This window comes from Pleurodeles waltl, chromosome 1_1, assembly GCF_031143425.1.
Source record: "Pleurodeles waltl isolate 20211129_DDA chromosome 1_1, aPleWal1.hap1.20221129, whole genome shotgun sequence".
NCBI classification, from domain to species: Eukaryota; Metazoa; Chordata; class Amphibia; order Caudata; family Salamandridae; genus Pleurodeles; species Pleurodeles waltl.
Window position 1 is genome coordinate 296,751,436 of NC_090436.1, and position 13,410 is coordinate 296,764,845.

The following is a 13,410-nucleotide window of genomic DNA, read 5'->3' on the forward strand; positions in this document are numbered from 1 at the left end:
GTCCATTAGGGGTCTGGGTGGTACATTTACTTGCTCTCCTGAAGCCATTATCTGCGGAGTCATCATGGGCCCTCCTCTTATCGCTTCCTGAGTCATTATTCCCTGATCACACGTCCCTGACTTACCCTGTGCATATAGCGGTACTGGAGGACCAACCGTAATGGGTAACGATATAGCAGCCGGTGTTTGCCCTGGACCCAGGCTTCTCAGAGCGGCAACACCATAGGTCTGCTCCAGTGTTCCCGGAACAGGTACTAATGGTGGTCCCGCTACGGGATTGTATCCTGGTATCAGCTGTGGTGGCTGAGACACCAGTTTCGGAGTTGATTCAATCTGTATCAGTTTTGGCTTTGTATATATTGGGTCTGGCGGCACAATCAGATTCGTAGTAGTTTCAAGCACTGGGACATCTGGATAGATTCTTTTTATCTGCGGTGGAGGCTGTAACTGTATCTGCATGTCTGGTGCAGTGGGTACATTGGTATTTTTCTGTGTCAAATCTGTATCACTAGCCTGTACTGTATTAGTAGCTCTCTTCTCCTGCGTCTGGTTCCCAAGATCAACACTAGTACTTGGAGCACTATCGCTCACCGCATACGGTGGCGGACGATCATGTAACAATCTATCCATGAACTCTTCATCATCTGACTCATTATCTTCTTCCCAGGATCTTTTATTCTCTTCAGGTTTGCCTGAATCTTTGTCAGTTTTGCAAGAGGCTTTCTTTCCCTGTGTCTCTTCTCCCGAAGTTATTGCTGGGAATAATTTCAGCCCATCTACGATTCCCCTTCTCCACATTTTACTCTCATTGTCCCACCTTGCCTCTGCATAGGATTTTTCTGCTCTTTTCAGTCTTCTCTGAAACCTCTCTTGTCTGTGTTTAAGAGCCATTAAGTCCCAAATCGCTAAAGCCTCATACTGTGCCGGTCTTGGGGGTGGTTGCTGTGTACTCAGCATCCATCTCAGATTTTCTAACACCTTTGTATTGAACGTTCCGTGTTCGGGAAATGCTAGACACCCCTCTTTCTCTGTTAGCTTTCGCCATTGTTTCATCCATAAGCAAGGCGCAACACCTTTTTCTTCCATAACTATATAAGCCGGTGTACCCTCAGGTGGTGTAGGTTCCCCATCTGTTGCTACAATATACACGTCTCCCTTTAAAGCACTCTTAAATGCTTTAATAATATTCATTTTTGCAATTTCCTTTTGTTTTGATCAAAAGATGGCTTAATTCCCAGGACACTCTTCACCCGCCCTTTTCTCAACCTGTTGTCTTCCACGGACGGCAGCCAATCAGTGCGCGACCCCTCTCGACATCTGACCTATATCAGCGCGGCACCTCTGACGTCACACTCACTCGCACAGCAGCTGACAAAGTCTTGCGGCTCATCCGCTTCTCACTAACACTTACAACTTCACACAAACTAATGCCAAATATTGCAAGCCCTTAAAATAACACAAATCCGCCGGTTTACTACAGGGAAGGTAAGACATTCGCTTCAGAACTTTACAGAGATTTCACTTGAAGCCTCGGCCGCTACTCTCTCTTTATTGGTTCCCGCATATGCAAGCAGAGTTCGACCCGCGAAATCTACTCTCGACTTGTCAATGACTCGTTCTAGTGCACTTTAGAATTCGTCAAATCTCCATCGAAGGTCTCATTCATGCATTTATAACTCAAACTCGATTTGCCAACCGCACTCGATTGACCTACTAAACCGCACAGATTACAACACAAACCATATTTATCTTCATACTCCGGAGTCTTAGACTTCAATAAGTCCGTCCAATAACCAACCACGTGGATAATTTTTTGCAATAAGTGCTACAGTCACATGAAGTAGGCCGACTTCCCTACTCTCATACCATGGAGTACACCTACTCCCGCTAAACAACATATAGTTTGACCTAATTCACACACATTTTCACAGTCACCTGCATAATTTCATAAGCCTTAAGCAAGCGCAAAGACCCTAACCACTCATACTATGGCGCCGAGAACATTCCCCAACTCATTTAGGCAGGCTCCGAGATCCCAGGAAAGCCATGGCAAATTTAGCAACGCATCATACCTCCAAATTGCATTATTTCAGAAAAACAAATTAAACAATGAAACTCCGTCTTAGGGCCCCCAAGGGCCAAACCGTCGCTCTGCTACCAGAACTGTTAACGCGTCCTTATATGTTAATTTATATACATTAGGACTCGTTTTAGGCCGATGAATCTTTTGACCCAGTGGTGAGACACCGTAAGACGAGATAACTGATCAATATGTCAAGTAATACATCAATGATATTATCAACATAAATCACCACAATATATTTCACCTTAGACATTTGTTATATCTCCGACGTGAACATGACCTTTCAGTCATGAATAACCACACCTTTGTTAGAAGTTTAGTGAATTTTATTCCCTATTGATTACAATCTAATATCAAACGTATTAATCTCAAAACCAAGAGACATAGGAACACAATCATAATATGATAGCGGCGACAAGCTTTAGATAATGCGAAGATCAAAACCATTAAAACATTAATCAAAGTTCATAAGCAGCATATATGGGTCAGTTCAGCATTGGTGCAACGTCAGTCAATGTCCGTTTGTCAGTCAAATGAATATTCTATCTAACCTCTGATTAGCATTGGCATGTTGGGCTTCATGCAAAACAATTTAGAACATCAATTTGGAAAACATCTAGCTATAGAATCTAATCAAAATAAACACAGCAGTTGGTACCTAGAAGAAAAGGCATATAGATGAGTAAACAGTATAGTTACCCTCCTCTGAATGAGTCAGCATACAGGATCAGTCTTCATCTTCAGGACATCAGATGAATCGCCGTCAGTCTATCTAGTCTAAGAGCATTGGGGACACTTCCCTCTTATGGAGGTAAAGTGAGATGGGGCGACTAGGGACAAGGATGGTTCATTAAGTCTCAAATCACCAAACAGAGTGACAGAGTTTCTGGATGCAATCAATATCATTCCCTACCTAGGTCTCTCGAGCCTCCCGTGTCATGGGTTTTTATCCCCTTTTGAGAATACCTTCCCCCGAATTTCTATTGGACAATAACTACACCCCACTATCTATAACCTATCAAATTATACATTAAGTAATGCTCTTGTCCTTCATTTCGATAGTTTTCCGAGTTGTTATTGGTCTTCAGGATTGACGCCTTCCGTAGGTGGCATCCGGGGTTACTTCAGTTTCTGGCACCTTCTACGGGTCAAAAGTTCTCTTGATCATGTTCAAAATGTCCTTGCACGTTTCTTTCCCGAGATACAAAAGTGTACAATTTTATATAATAAAGCAGCTAGCATGCGGATGGGAAGATTCAATGATGTTTCAGTGTTTGAAACAAGAACAATAGCTGGGTCATGGTTCTCTGCAAAAGTCAGCTTTACTGCAGAAATGGAAAAATACGCTTTTAATGAAGTTACACAAACAGCTCTTCGACTCACGCTAAGTTAAGGCCTACGGATTCTAACGAGTGTAGTTTGTACATGTTTAACATATTCAATTAATAAAAATATAAGCAAGCCCTTTATGTATGGTATTAGTGTACACGTATATGATAATTTGTACTTTATGCGTTTTAATGTATAACATTATTAATACAGCGTTTGTTAAGTATAAGCAGTTTCATGTTTAATATATGTAGTATTTTAGATTACGCTCTCTCAGTGGACCTGACACTCTGCCTGCTGCTATGCTGTACTGGTGTGCTGCCTCTTCCTTAAGAGGGAAAGGACTGGACTTTGCTTTCTGAAATCCTGCTTGTGAAGTTTCTCCAAGGGCTTGGACTGAGCTTCCCCCCTGTTCTTGGTCCCTGGTCTCAGAATCATCAAAGACTTCATCTGCCAGCACCTGTGCTCTCTTGCTGAGACCCCTACCCTGCCAGTGGTGCCACATCCAGTCCCTGGGCCTTTGAAAGGAGAAGCTGGTGAACCCAAGATGAAAAGTCTCGCACCGGAGCCGAGTTGCAGAAACACCGACGCATTGCCTGCACCTGGGCTGAAAAATCGACGCAGCGCTGGTGAAATCGACCCATCACCAGTCCAGAGCGGATTCATTGCGGCTGTGCATCCAGATTTTCCACACATCATCCCTGCGGGTCAAAATCTTAAACGTCATCGCACGTACCAGAGGCTTCTTGTCCGGAAATCGATGCATCCCTTTTCTGGGAGGAAGAATCGATGCATCCCTTACTCGGCAGAAAAAGAAGCCTAACTTGCGAGTAAGAATTCGGCTCATCAGTTGCTTTTCCAATGCGCGCTCGCCCATGCGGCTTTATTTTTGACGCATGCCAGGTACTTTGTGCTAAAACAACGTCTCTATTGATTTCTATGAGTAAGACTCTTTTTACTTTAAAATTTCATATCTTTGCTTGTGTGTGTTTGATTTTTTGTCATTTTGGTCTTGTTGATTTAGATAGATATTGGGCATTTTTCTAAACAGGTGTGGAGTCCTTTTGTGGTGTTTTCGCTGTGTCACTGTGTGTGTTTGTACAAATACTTTACACATTGTCTCTGAGATAAGTCTAACTGCTTGTGCCATGCTACCAAGAGGGTGGGCAGGAGTTATCTTAGGTGTGTGACTTCCTTACCCTGACTAGAGTGAAGTTTCCTGCTTGGAGTGCAAACGGACTGCAAACTAGAGATCCCACAGTTATTGATAGCATTACTACAATTTTTATTATTTGTAGTAGGTTTGGCATTAAAAAGTAGCAGTGATGATTGTAGTGTTGGTAACAAAAGTACCAGTAGTATGTGTACAAAGCAGATTTATAAAAGAAAAAAAGAGCTAAAATAAATTATTGCATAAAGTCATCCTTTTTATAATGGACAAAACAGGAACATGTAGCACCTGGAAGAGTTTGTCCCAGGAAAAAGGCATGGAATGAGGAAATGCATGTGAAAATGGGTGGTATCATACTGGTGCCAACATGTTTATCCTCCTAGAGGGATTACTTGTAACATGTGGTAAAAGCACAACTCAGAATTATTGATAACGTTAATATTACTAAACAACTGTGCGGCAGGAAGGATGTGGGTTGTGGCTTGACATGCACACACATCCCAGCATTGTTACTTTAATATCATGCGTCGCCCCAAATGCCCGTGCAGACAGAACCAGAGCATAAAACCATTTTTATTTTCCAATGGTGAAACCATTGTCTCTTCTGAGCGCTAACACCAATCAGAGGAATATTAATATATTTTCATTTCATTTCAGAACAAAAAAAACAAGCAGCGTTATTCTTGGAGTTCACCAGCAGCTTGCGAATGAAACAGAGCAGCAGACATTCATAATCAAAAAAACCATTCCACACCCATGTTTCAACAGACGTACCCATGACAATGACATCATGCTTCTTCAGGTACTGTTGATGTCCTTTTATTTAATAAATGTTTAACTATGTTACCCAGGTTCCTCTGAACCTGAAGTTGTCATCCTGATCCATAACAGGCAAGTTGAAAATGCTGTCATCCTGGAACATGGCAAACCAATTCCGTGTAGAGAAAGATAAATAATCATAGTGTTTTCGCAAGGAGAATAACAGGAGATAGTTAAAAGAGTCTCCACTGGATGGATCCTCTAATACAAGGGCAAAACCGACATTTGCAGTCATTTAAAGGTGATTCTTAAAATTTGTAGACATTACATGACAATCATAATGAGCGGGACTGGGAGATATTCCACGGTCCAGTGTACAGTCTTCCAAAGACAAATACAAAACACTATATAGGTACACTGTTCCATATGTGGAATTCTTCAATACTCATTTAGAGAGGGAACCAGGTCACCAAAAGTGTTTTGCTTTTTAAGAGTTAGTGTCCACACCCAGCATTATTTGGCATGCTTCATCATCAGACTTGCTCCTAGTCGAGCTGCTGCTGCCATGCCCAACGGGCCCAGTAAGAGGGCTCCTTGCCAGAGATCTTTTCAGTAGGTGCCAACAGACTGCGCATGTGAAGTCTGCACCAGTGTGTGAAAAAAGTGAAGGACGGGACGCAGTTGTGAGTTAAAATCAGCTATAGGTACCAGTGCTGTAATTTTACTAAAACTGGTAGGACCTATGCCAAGATTAAAACAATCAGGGAAAAAAGTCAGAGATTATGAGCCAATGATTCCCGTTGAAAGATCTGAATTTATAAATTCTACACTAACAAAATCAACGCTGATATGTTTCACACCCTGGTATGTCCCTACGGATCTTGTGGCGTTTCTTCAGGACCATCAACTAAAAGTAACGTAATTCTTACTGAAAGAGAGTACGATAGCTCCCATAGTTTATGTGCCTACATCTCAATGTAACTTACATGAAGGTGCTTACTTCACCTAAAAGGTGACCCTTCCAAAGTCAGGACTGGGCCCCTTGACAGCTCCTGCAAATTAGTGTAGGAAATTGCTGCAGGCTCTCTAACCAACTTGGTTGGTTACAGAGCCTGCAGCATTCTCTGACACTAACCTACCCCTTTGAAAATTGTAAAATTGGCTTACACCCAACAGACACATTTAATTTACATGTAGGTCACTAGCAAAGTGGTACTACATGTACTTAGGGCCTGTAAATGAAATGCTACTAGTGGACCTACAGGACTCATTGTGCCATGTACTTAAGTAGTATTTTAAACATACCTCAGGCTGGCCATTGCAGCTTGTATATGCAGTTTAAACTGCTATTTCGAAAATAAACCCTTTTACAGGTGTAAACCTCCCTTTTTAAAACAGTTAAGTCACCCCTACAGTAGATCCTAAACAGCCCACAGAGCAGTGTGGTTAAATATTTGGATATGTGCTTTTAAGCTTTACATTTTCTTAGACTGAAAAACTCCTAAATTTCAGTATTTCAAAACTGTGAGGCCTACCTCTCCCATAGGATAATCTTGGGTTACCTTATTACGCTTAATAAGTGATAACTTGCAATTGGGAGCAGGCAAGAAGATAACGTTTGGTCTCTAAAGAATTGTGATTTAAAACCCTCTTTAATGGTAAAGTTGGATTTTCAATCACATTTCTGGAAATGCTCCGCACAACTCCTTCAATCCACCGCTGCTAGGCACATCCTCAGTGCAGGACCTCACATCGCAGCCCCTCCACACCCCAGAACAGTCAGTGTGTGACGCATCCTCAACGGAGGACCTCACATTGCAGCCTCACAGCTCCTCAGATTTGCCGCTGTGCAGTGCATCCTCAACGCAGGGACTCACAATGCTCCACAAACTGGATTTAGGTAGTTTGTTCATCGGGCCTAACCTGGTCCCTGTATTTGGCCCATGCTCCATCACAGTTGGCCTGAACTTGTGACTTTATCCTGGTCTGACACAACAAGATAACTACAGTTGGCACTTTGTGCTTTTAAGAACTGTTTTTACATAAATCTTTAAAATCACATATCGCGGTTCTTTTAATTAGATTTTTGTCATTTTTCAGTCAAATAATTCAATTACTACTCTAATTTTCTAAGTTGGCTTGTGTTTGTTCTTCTGTCGTTATTACTTTATTACTGTTTGGAGTGCTGCACAAATACTTGACACATTGCCTCTAAGTTAAGCCTGACTGCTGTTGTGGCAAGATACCACAGGATTAGGCACAGGCTAATTTGGGGTATGGTTGTGTTTCACTCTGACAAAAATTGTGGTTGCTGCATGAGTAGGGATTTGCCCCCCTCCACGAGTAACTCAGTTTTCCACACCTACGCAATAGTGCTGCCATTTTTATCTCCCTAGAGATCATATCTTTTGGGAAAGCACTTGAGCACATTTGATTTTGCTCCTGCCTCCAACCTTCCCTACTTTTATCTGAATTATTTTTAACATTTTAGTTGGATGATGTCTATTAGGATATTGCAAGTCCCAGAGGAGTTCCATAACCATATATTTCCTTTACAAGGTTATGGAACTTCAAGGTGACTTGAAATATATCCTTATCAGGTACTTTATCGGATATAATACATGGTCACACCATCATCTTTCCACAGACCACTTACAACCTTATTGTGTAGCTCTTTCAAATGATAGAGAGAGCATGTTTGCAAACATGAAGAATAAAAATAAAACCCTTAATGTAAAATTAAAGACATCAAAAACCTGGTACATATTTATGACAAACAGATATAAGAAATAGTTCAATATAAGTCATTTTTGTAAGGAAAAAATAAGCTGCTGTAGGTCAGAATGTGTAGAAACATGCCGAAAGATTTCTCTATCTAAGTGCAAAAAAACAAATTTTCTCTGCTGGTCATTGTAAGCTTTTAAAAAAAGAGCAGAAGAAAGAAAAGCAAAATTCACTTTAACCCCTTCACTGCCAGGCCTTTTCCCCCTCCTGTGCCAGGCCTTTTTTTGGCTATTTGGGGCAGTTCGCGCTTAGGCCCTCATAACGTTTTGTCCACATAAGCTAGCCAAGCCAAATTTGTGTCCGTTTTTTTTCAAACATCCTAGGGATTCTAGAGGTATGCAGACTTTGTGGGTTGCCCTGAAGGAGGCCAAGAAATTTGCCAAAATACAGTGAAAATTTTGTTTTTTTCAAATAAATGGGAAAAAGTGGCTGCAGAAGAAGGCTTGTCGTTTGTTCCCTGAAAATCGCATCAACAAAGGGTTTGCAGTGCTAAAATCACCAGCTTACCAGCTTTCAGTAACAGGCAGACTTGAATCAGAAAACCCATTTTTTCAACACAAATTAGGCATTTTACTGGGACATACCCCATTTTTACAATTGTTTGTGCTTTCAGCCTCCTTCCAGTCAGTGACAGAAATGGGCATGAAACCAATGCTGGATCCCAGAAACCCAAACATTTCTGAAAAGTAGAAAAAATTCTGAATTCAGCAAGGGGTCATTTATGTTGATCCTACAAAGGTTTCCTACAGAAAATAACAACTGAAAAAGAAAAATATTGAAATTGAGGTGAATAAAACATCAATTTCTTCTCTACGTTTTACTCTGTAACTTTTTCCTGCAATGTCAGATTTTCGAAAGCAATATACCGTTATGTCTGCTGGACTCCTCTGGTTGCGGGGATATATAGGGCTTGTAGGTTCATCAAGAACCCTAGGTACCCAGAGCCGCACCCTGCAGTGCATTTTCATTCTATACCGGGTATACAGCAATTCATTTGCTGAAATATAAAGAGTGAAAAATAGCTATCAAGAAAACCTTTATATTTCCAAAATGGGCACAAGATAAGGTGTTGAGGAGCAGTGGTTATTTGCACATCTCTGAATTCCGAGGTGACCATACTAGCATGTGAATTACAGGCCATTTCTCAAATAGATGTCTTTTTTACACACTCTCTTATATTTGGAAGGAAAAAATTTAGAGAAAGACAAGGGGCAATAACACTTGTTTTGCTAATCTATGTTCCCCCAAGTCTCCCGATAAAAATGACAGAAAGTTCTGGAATCAGAGAGGAGCCAAAAATGTCCTTCCACCCAGCGTTCCCCCAAGTCTCCCGATAAAAATGATACCTCACTTGTGTGGGTAGGCCTAGCGCCCGCGACAGGAAATGCCCCAAAACGCAACGTTCACACATCACATTTTTTTAAAGAAAACAGAGGTGTTTTTTGCAAAGTGCCTACATGTAGATTTTGGCCTTTAGCTCAGCTGTCACCTAGGGAAACCTACCAAACCTGTGCATTTTTTAAAACTAGAGACCTAGGGGAATCCAAGATGGGGTGACTTGTGGGGCTCTGACCAGGTTCTGTTACCCAGAATCCTTTGCAAACCTCAAAATTTGGCTAATAAAACACATTTTCCTCACATTTTGGTGACAGAAAGTTCTGGAATCTGAGAGGAGCCACAAATTTCCTTCCACCCAGTGTTCCCCCAAGTCTCCCGATAGAAATGATACCTCACTTGTGTGGGTAGGCCTAGCGCCCACAAAAGGAAATGGCCCAAAACACAACGTGGACACATCACATTCTTTCATAGAAAAAAGTGCCTACCTGTGGATTTTGGCCTCTAGCTCAGCCGGCACCCAGGGAAACCTACCAAACCTGTGCATTTTTTAAAACTAGAGACCTAGGGGAATCCAAGATGGGGTGACTTGTGGGGCTCTGACCAGGTTCTGTTACCCAGAATCCTTTGCAAACCTCAAAATTTGGCTAAAAAAACATATTTTCCTCACATTTCGGTGAAAGAAAGTCCTGGAATCAGAGAGGAGCCACAAATTTCCTTCCACCCAGAGTTCCCTCAAGTCTCCCGATAAAAATGATACCTCACTTGTGTGGGTAGGCCTAGCGCCCGCGACAGGAAATGCCCCAAAACGCAACGTGGACACATCACATTCTTTTAAAGAAAACAGAGGTGTTTTTTGCAAAGTGCCTACCTGTAGATTTTGGCCTCTAGCTCAGCCGGCACCTAGGGAAACCTACCAAACCTGTGCATTTCTGAAAACTAGAGACGTAGGGGAATCCAAGATGGGGTGACTTGTGGGGCTCTGACCAGGTTCTGTTACCCAGAATCCTTTGCAAACCTCAAAATTTTGGCTAACAAAACACATTTTCCTCACATTTTGGTGACAGAAAGTTCTGGAATCTGAGAGGAGCCACAAATTTCCTTCCACCCAGTGTTCCCCCAAGTCTCCCGATAGAAATGATACCTCACTTGTGTGGGTATGCCTAGCGCCCACAAAAGGAAATGGCCCAAAACACAACGTGGACACATCACATTCTTTCATAGAAAACAGTGCCTACCTGTGGATTTTGGCCTGTAGCTCAGCCGGCACCAAGGGAAACCTACCGAACCTGTGCATTTTTGAAAACTAGAGACCTAGGGGAATCCAAGATGGGGTGACTTGTGGGGCTCTGACCAGGTTCTGTTACCCAGAATCCTTTGCAAACCTCAAAATTTGGCTAAAAAAACACATTTTCCTCACATTTCGGTGAAAGAAAGTTCTGGAATCAGAGAGGAGCCACAAATTTCCTTCCACCCAGCGTTCCCCCAAGTCTTCCGATAAAAATGGTACCTCCCTTGTGTGGGTAGGCCTAGCGCCCACGAAAGGAAATGGCCCAAAACACAACGTGGACACATCACATTCTTTCATAGAAAACAGTGCCTACCTGTGGATTTTGGCCTCTAGCTCAGCCGGCACCTAGGGAAACCTACCAAACCTGTGCATTTTTGAAAACTAGAGACCTAGGGGAATCCAAGATGGGGTGACTTGTGGGGCTCTGACCAGGTTCTGTTACCCAGAATCCTTTGCAAACCTCAAAATTTGGCTAAAAAAACATATTTTCCTCACATTTCGGTGAAAGAAAGTCCTGGAATCTGAGAGGAGCCACAAATTTCCTTCCACCCAGTGTTCCCTCAAGTCTCCCGATAAAAATTATACCTCACTTGTGTTGGTAGGCCTAGCGCCCGCGACAGGAAATGCCCCAAAAAGCAACGTGGACACATCACATTCTTTTAAAGAAAACAGAGGTGTTTTTTGCAAAGTGCCTACCTGTAGATTTTGGCCTCTAGCTCAGCCGGCACCTAGGGAAACCTACCAAACCTGTGCATTTCTGAAAACTAGAGACCAAGGGGAATCCAAGATGGGGTGACTTGTGGGGCTCTGACCAGGTTCTGTTACCCAGAATCCTTTGCAAACCTCAAAATTTTGGCTAACAAAACACATTTTCCTCACATTTTAGTGACAGAAAGTTCTGGAATCAGAGAGGAGCCACAAATTTCCTTCCACCCAGTGTTCCCCCAAGTCTCCCGATAGAAATGATACCTCACTTGTGTGGGTAGGCCTAGCGCCCAAAAAAGGAAATGGCCCAAAACACAACGTGGACACATCACATTCTTTCATAGAAAACAGTGCCTACCTGTGGATTTTGGCCTCTAGCTCAGCCGGCACCTAGGGAAACCTACCAAACCTGTGCATTTTTGAAAACTAGAGACCTAGGGGAATCCAAGATGGGGTGACTTGTGGGGCTCTGACCAGGTTCTGTTACCCAGAATCCTTTGCAAACCTAAAAATTTTGCTAAAAAAACACATTTTCCTCACATTTCGGTGAAAGAAAGTTCTGGAATCAGAGAGGAGCCACAAATTTCCTTCTACCCAGCGTTCCCCCAAGTCTTCCGATAAAAATGGTACCTCCCTTGTGTGGGTAGGACTAGCGCCCACGAAAGGAAATGGCCCAAAACACAACGTGGACACATCACATTCTTTCATAGAAAACAGTGCCTACCTGTGGATTTTGGCCTCTAGCTCAGCCGGCACCAAGGGAAACCTACCAAACCTGTGCATTTTTGAAAACTAGAGACCTAGGGGAATCCAAGATGGGGTGACTTGTGGGGCTCTGACCAGGTTCTGTTACCCAGAATCTTTTGCAAACCTTAAAATTTGGCTAAAGAAACATGTTTTCCTCTCATTTCGGTGAAAGAAAGTCCTGGAATCTGAGAGGAGCCACAAATTTCCTTCCACCCAGTGTTCCCTCAAGTCTCCCGATAAAAATGATACCTCACTTGTGTGGGTAGGCCTAGCGCCCGCGACAGGAAATGCCCCAAAACGCAACGTGGACACATCACATTCTTTTAAAGAAAACAGAGGTGTTTTTTGCAAAGTGCCTACCTGTAGATTTTGGCCTCTAGCTCAGCCGGCACCTAGGGAAACCTACCAAACCTGTGCATTTTTGAAAACTAGAGACCTAGGGTAATGCAAGATGGGCTGACTTGTGGGGCTCTGACCAGGTTCTGTTACCCAGAATCATTTGCAAACCTCAAAATTTGGCTAAAAAAACACATTTTCCTCACATTTCGGTGAAAAAAAGTTCTGGAATCAGAGAGGAGACACAAATTTCCTTCCACCCAGCGTTCCCCCAAGTCTTCCGATAAAAATGGTACCTCACTTGTGTGGGTAGGCCTAGCGCCCACGAAAGGAAATGGCCCAAAACACAACGTGGACACATCACATTCTTTCATAGAAAACAGAGCCTACCTGTGGATTTTGGCCTCTAGCTCAGCCGGCACCTAGGGAAACCTACCAAACCTGTGCATTTTTGTAAACTAGAGACCTAGGGGAATCCAAGATGGGGTGACTTGTGGGGCTCTGACCAGGTTCTGTTACCCAGAATCCTTTGCAAACCTCAAAATGTGGGTACAAAAAACACATTTTCCTCACATTTCGGTGACAGAAAGTTCTGGAATCTGAGAGGAGCCACAAATTTCCTTCCACCCAGCGTTCCCCCATGCCTCCCGATAAAAATGATACCTAACTTGTGTGGGTAGGCCTAGCGCCCGCGACAGGAAATGCCCCAAAATGCAATGTGGACACATCACATTTTTTTAAAGAAAACAGAGGTGTTTTTTGCAAAGTGCCTACCTGTAGATTGTGGCCTCTAGCTCAGCCGGCACCCATGGAAGCCTACCAAACCTGTGCATTTTTTAAAACAAGAGACCTAGGGGAATCCAAGATGGG

The 13,410-nt window shown here is 42.8% G+C and overlaps 1 protein-coding gene across 1 annotated transcript in view; it reads left to right on the top strand.

Annotated features, from left to right (window-relative positions):
- LOC138283846 (granzyme A-like) overlaps nucleotides 1-13,410 on the top strand; it is a 119,013-nt gene that overhangs the window by 27,823 nt on the left and 77,780 nt on the right. The window contains exon 3 of the mRNA XM_069221988.1: nucleotides 5,241-5,385. Coding sequence (XP_069078089.1) covers nucleotides 5,241-5,385 — 145 coding nt within the window. The remainder of the gene's footprint in view (nucleotides 1-5,240; nucleotides 5,386-13,410) is intronic.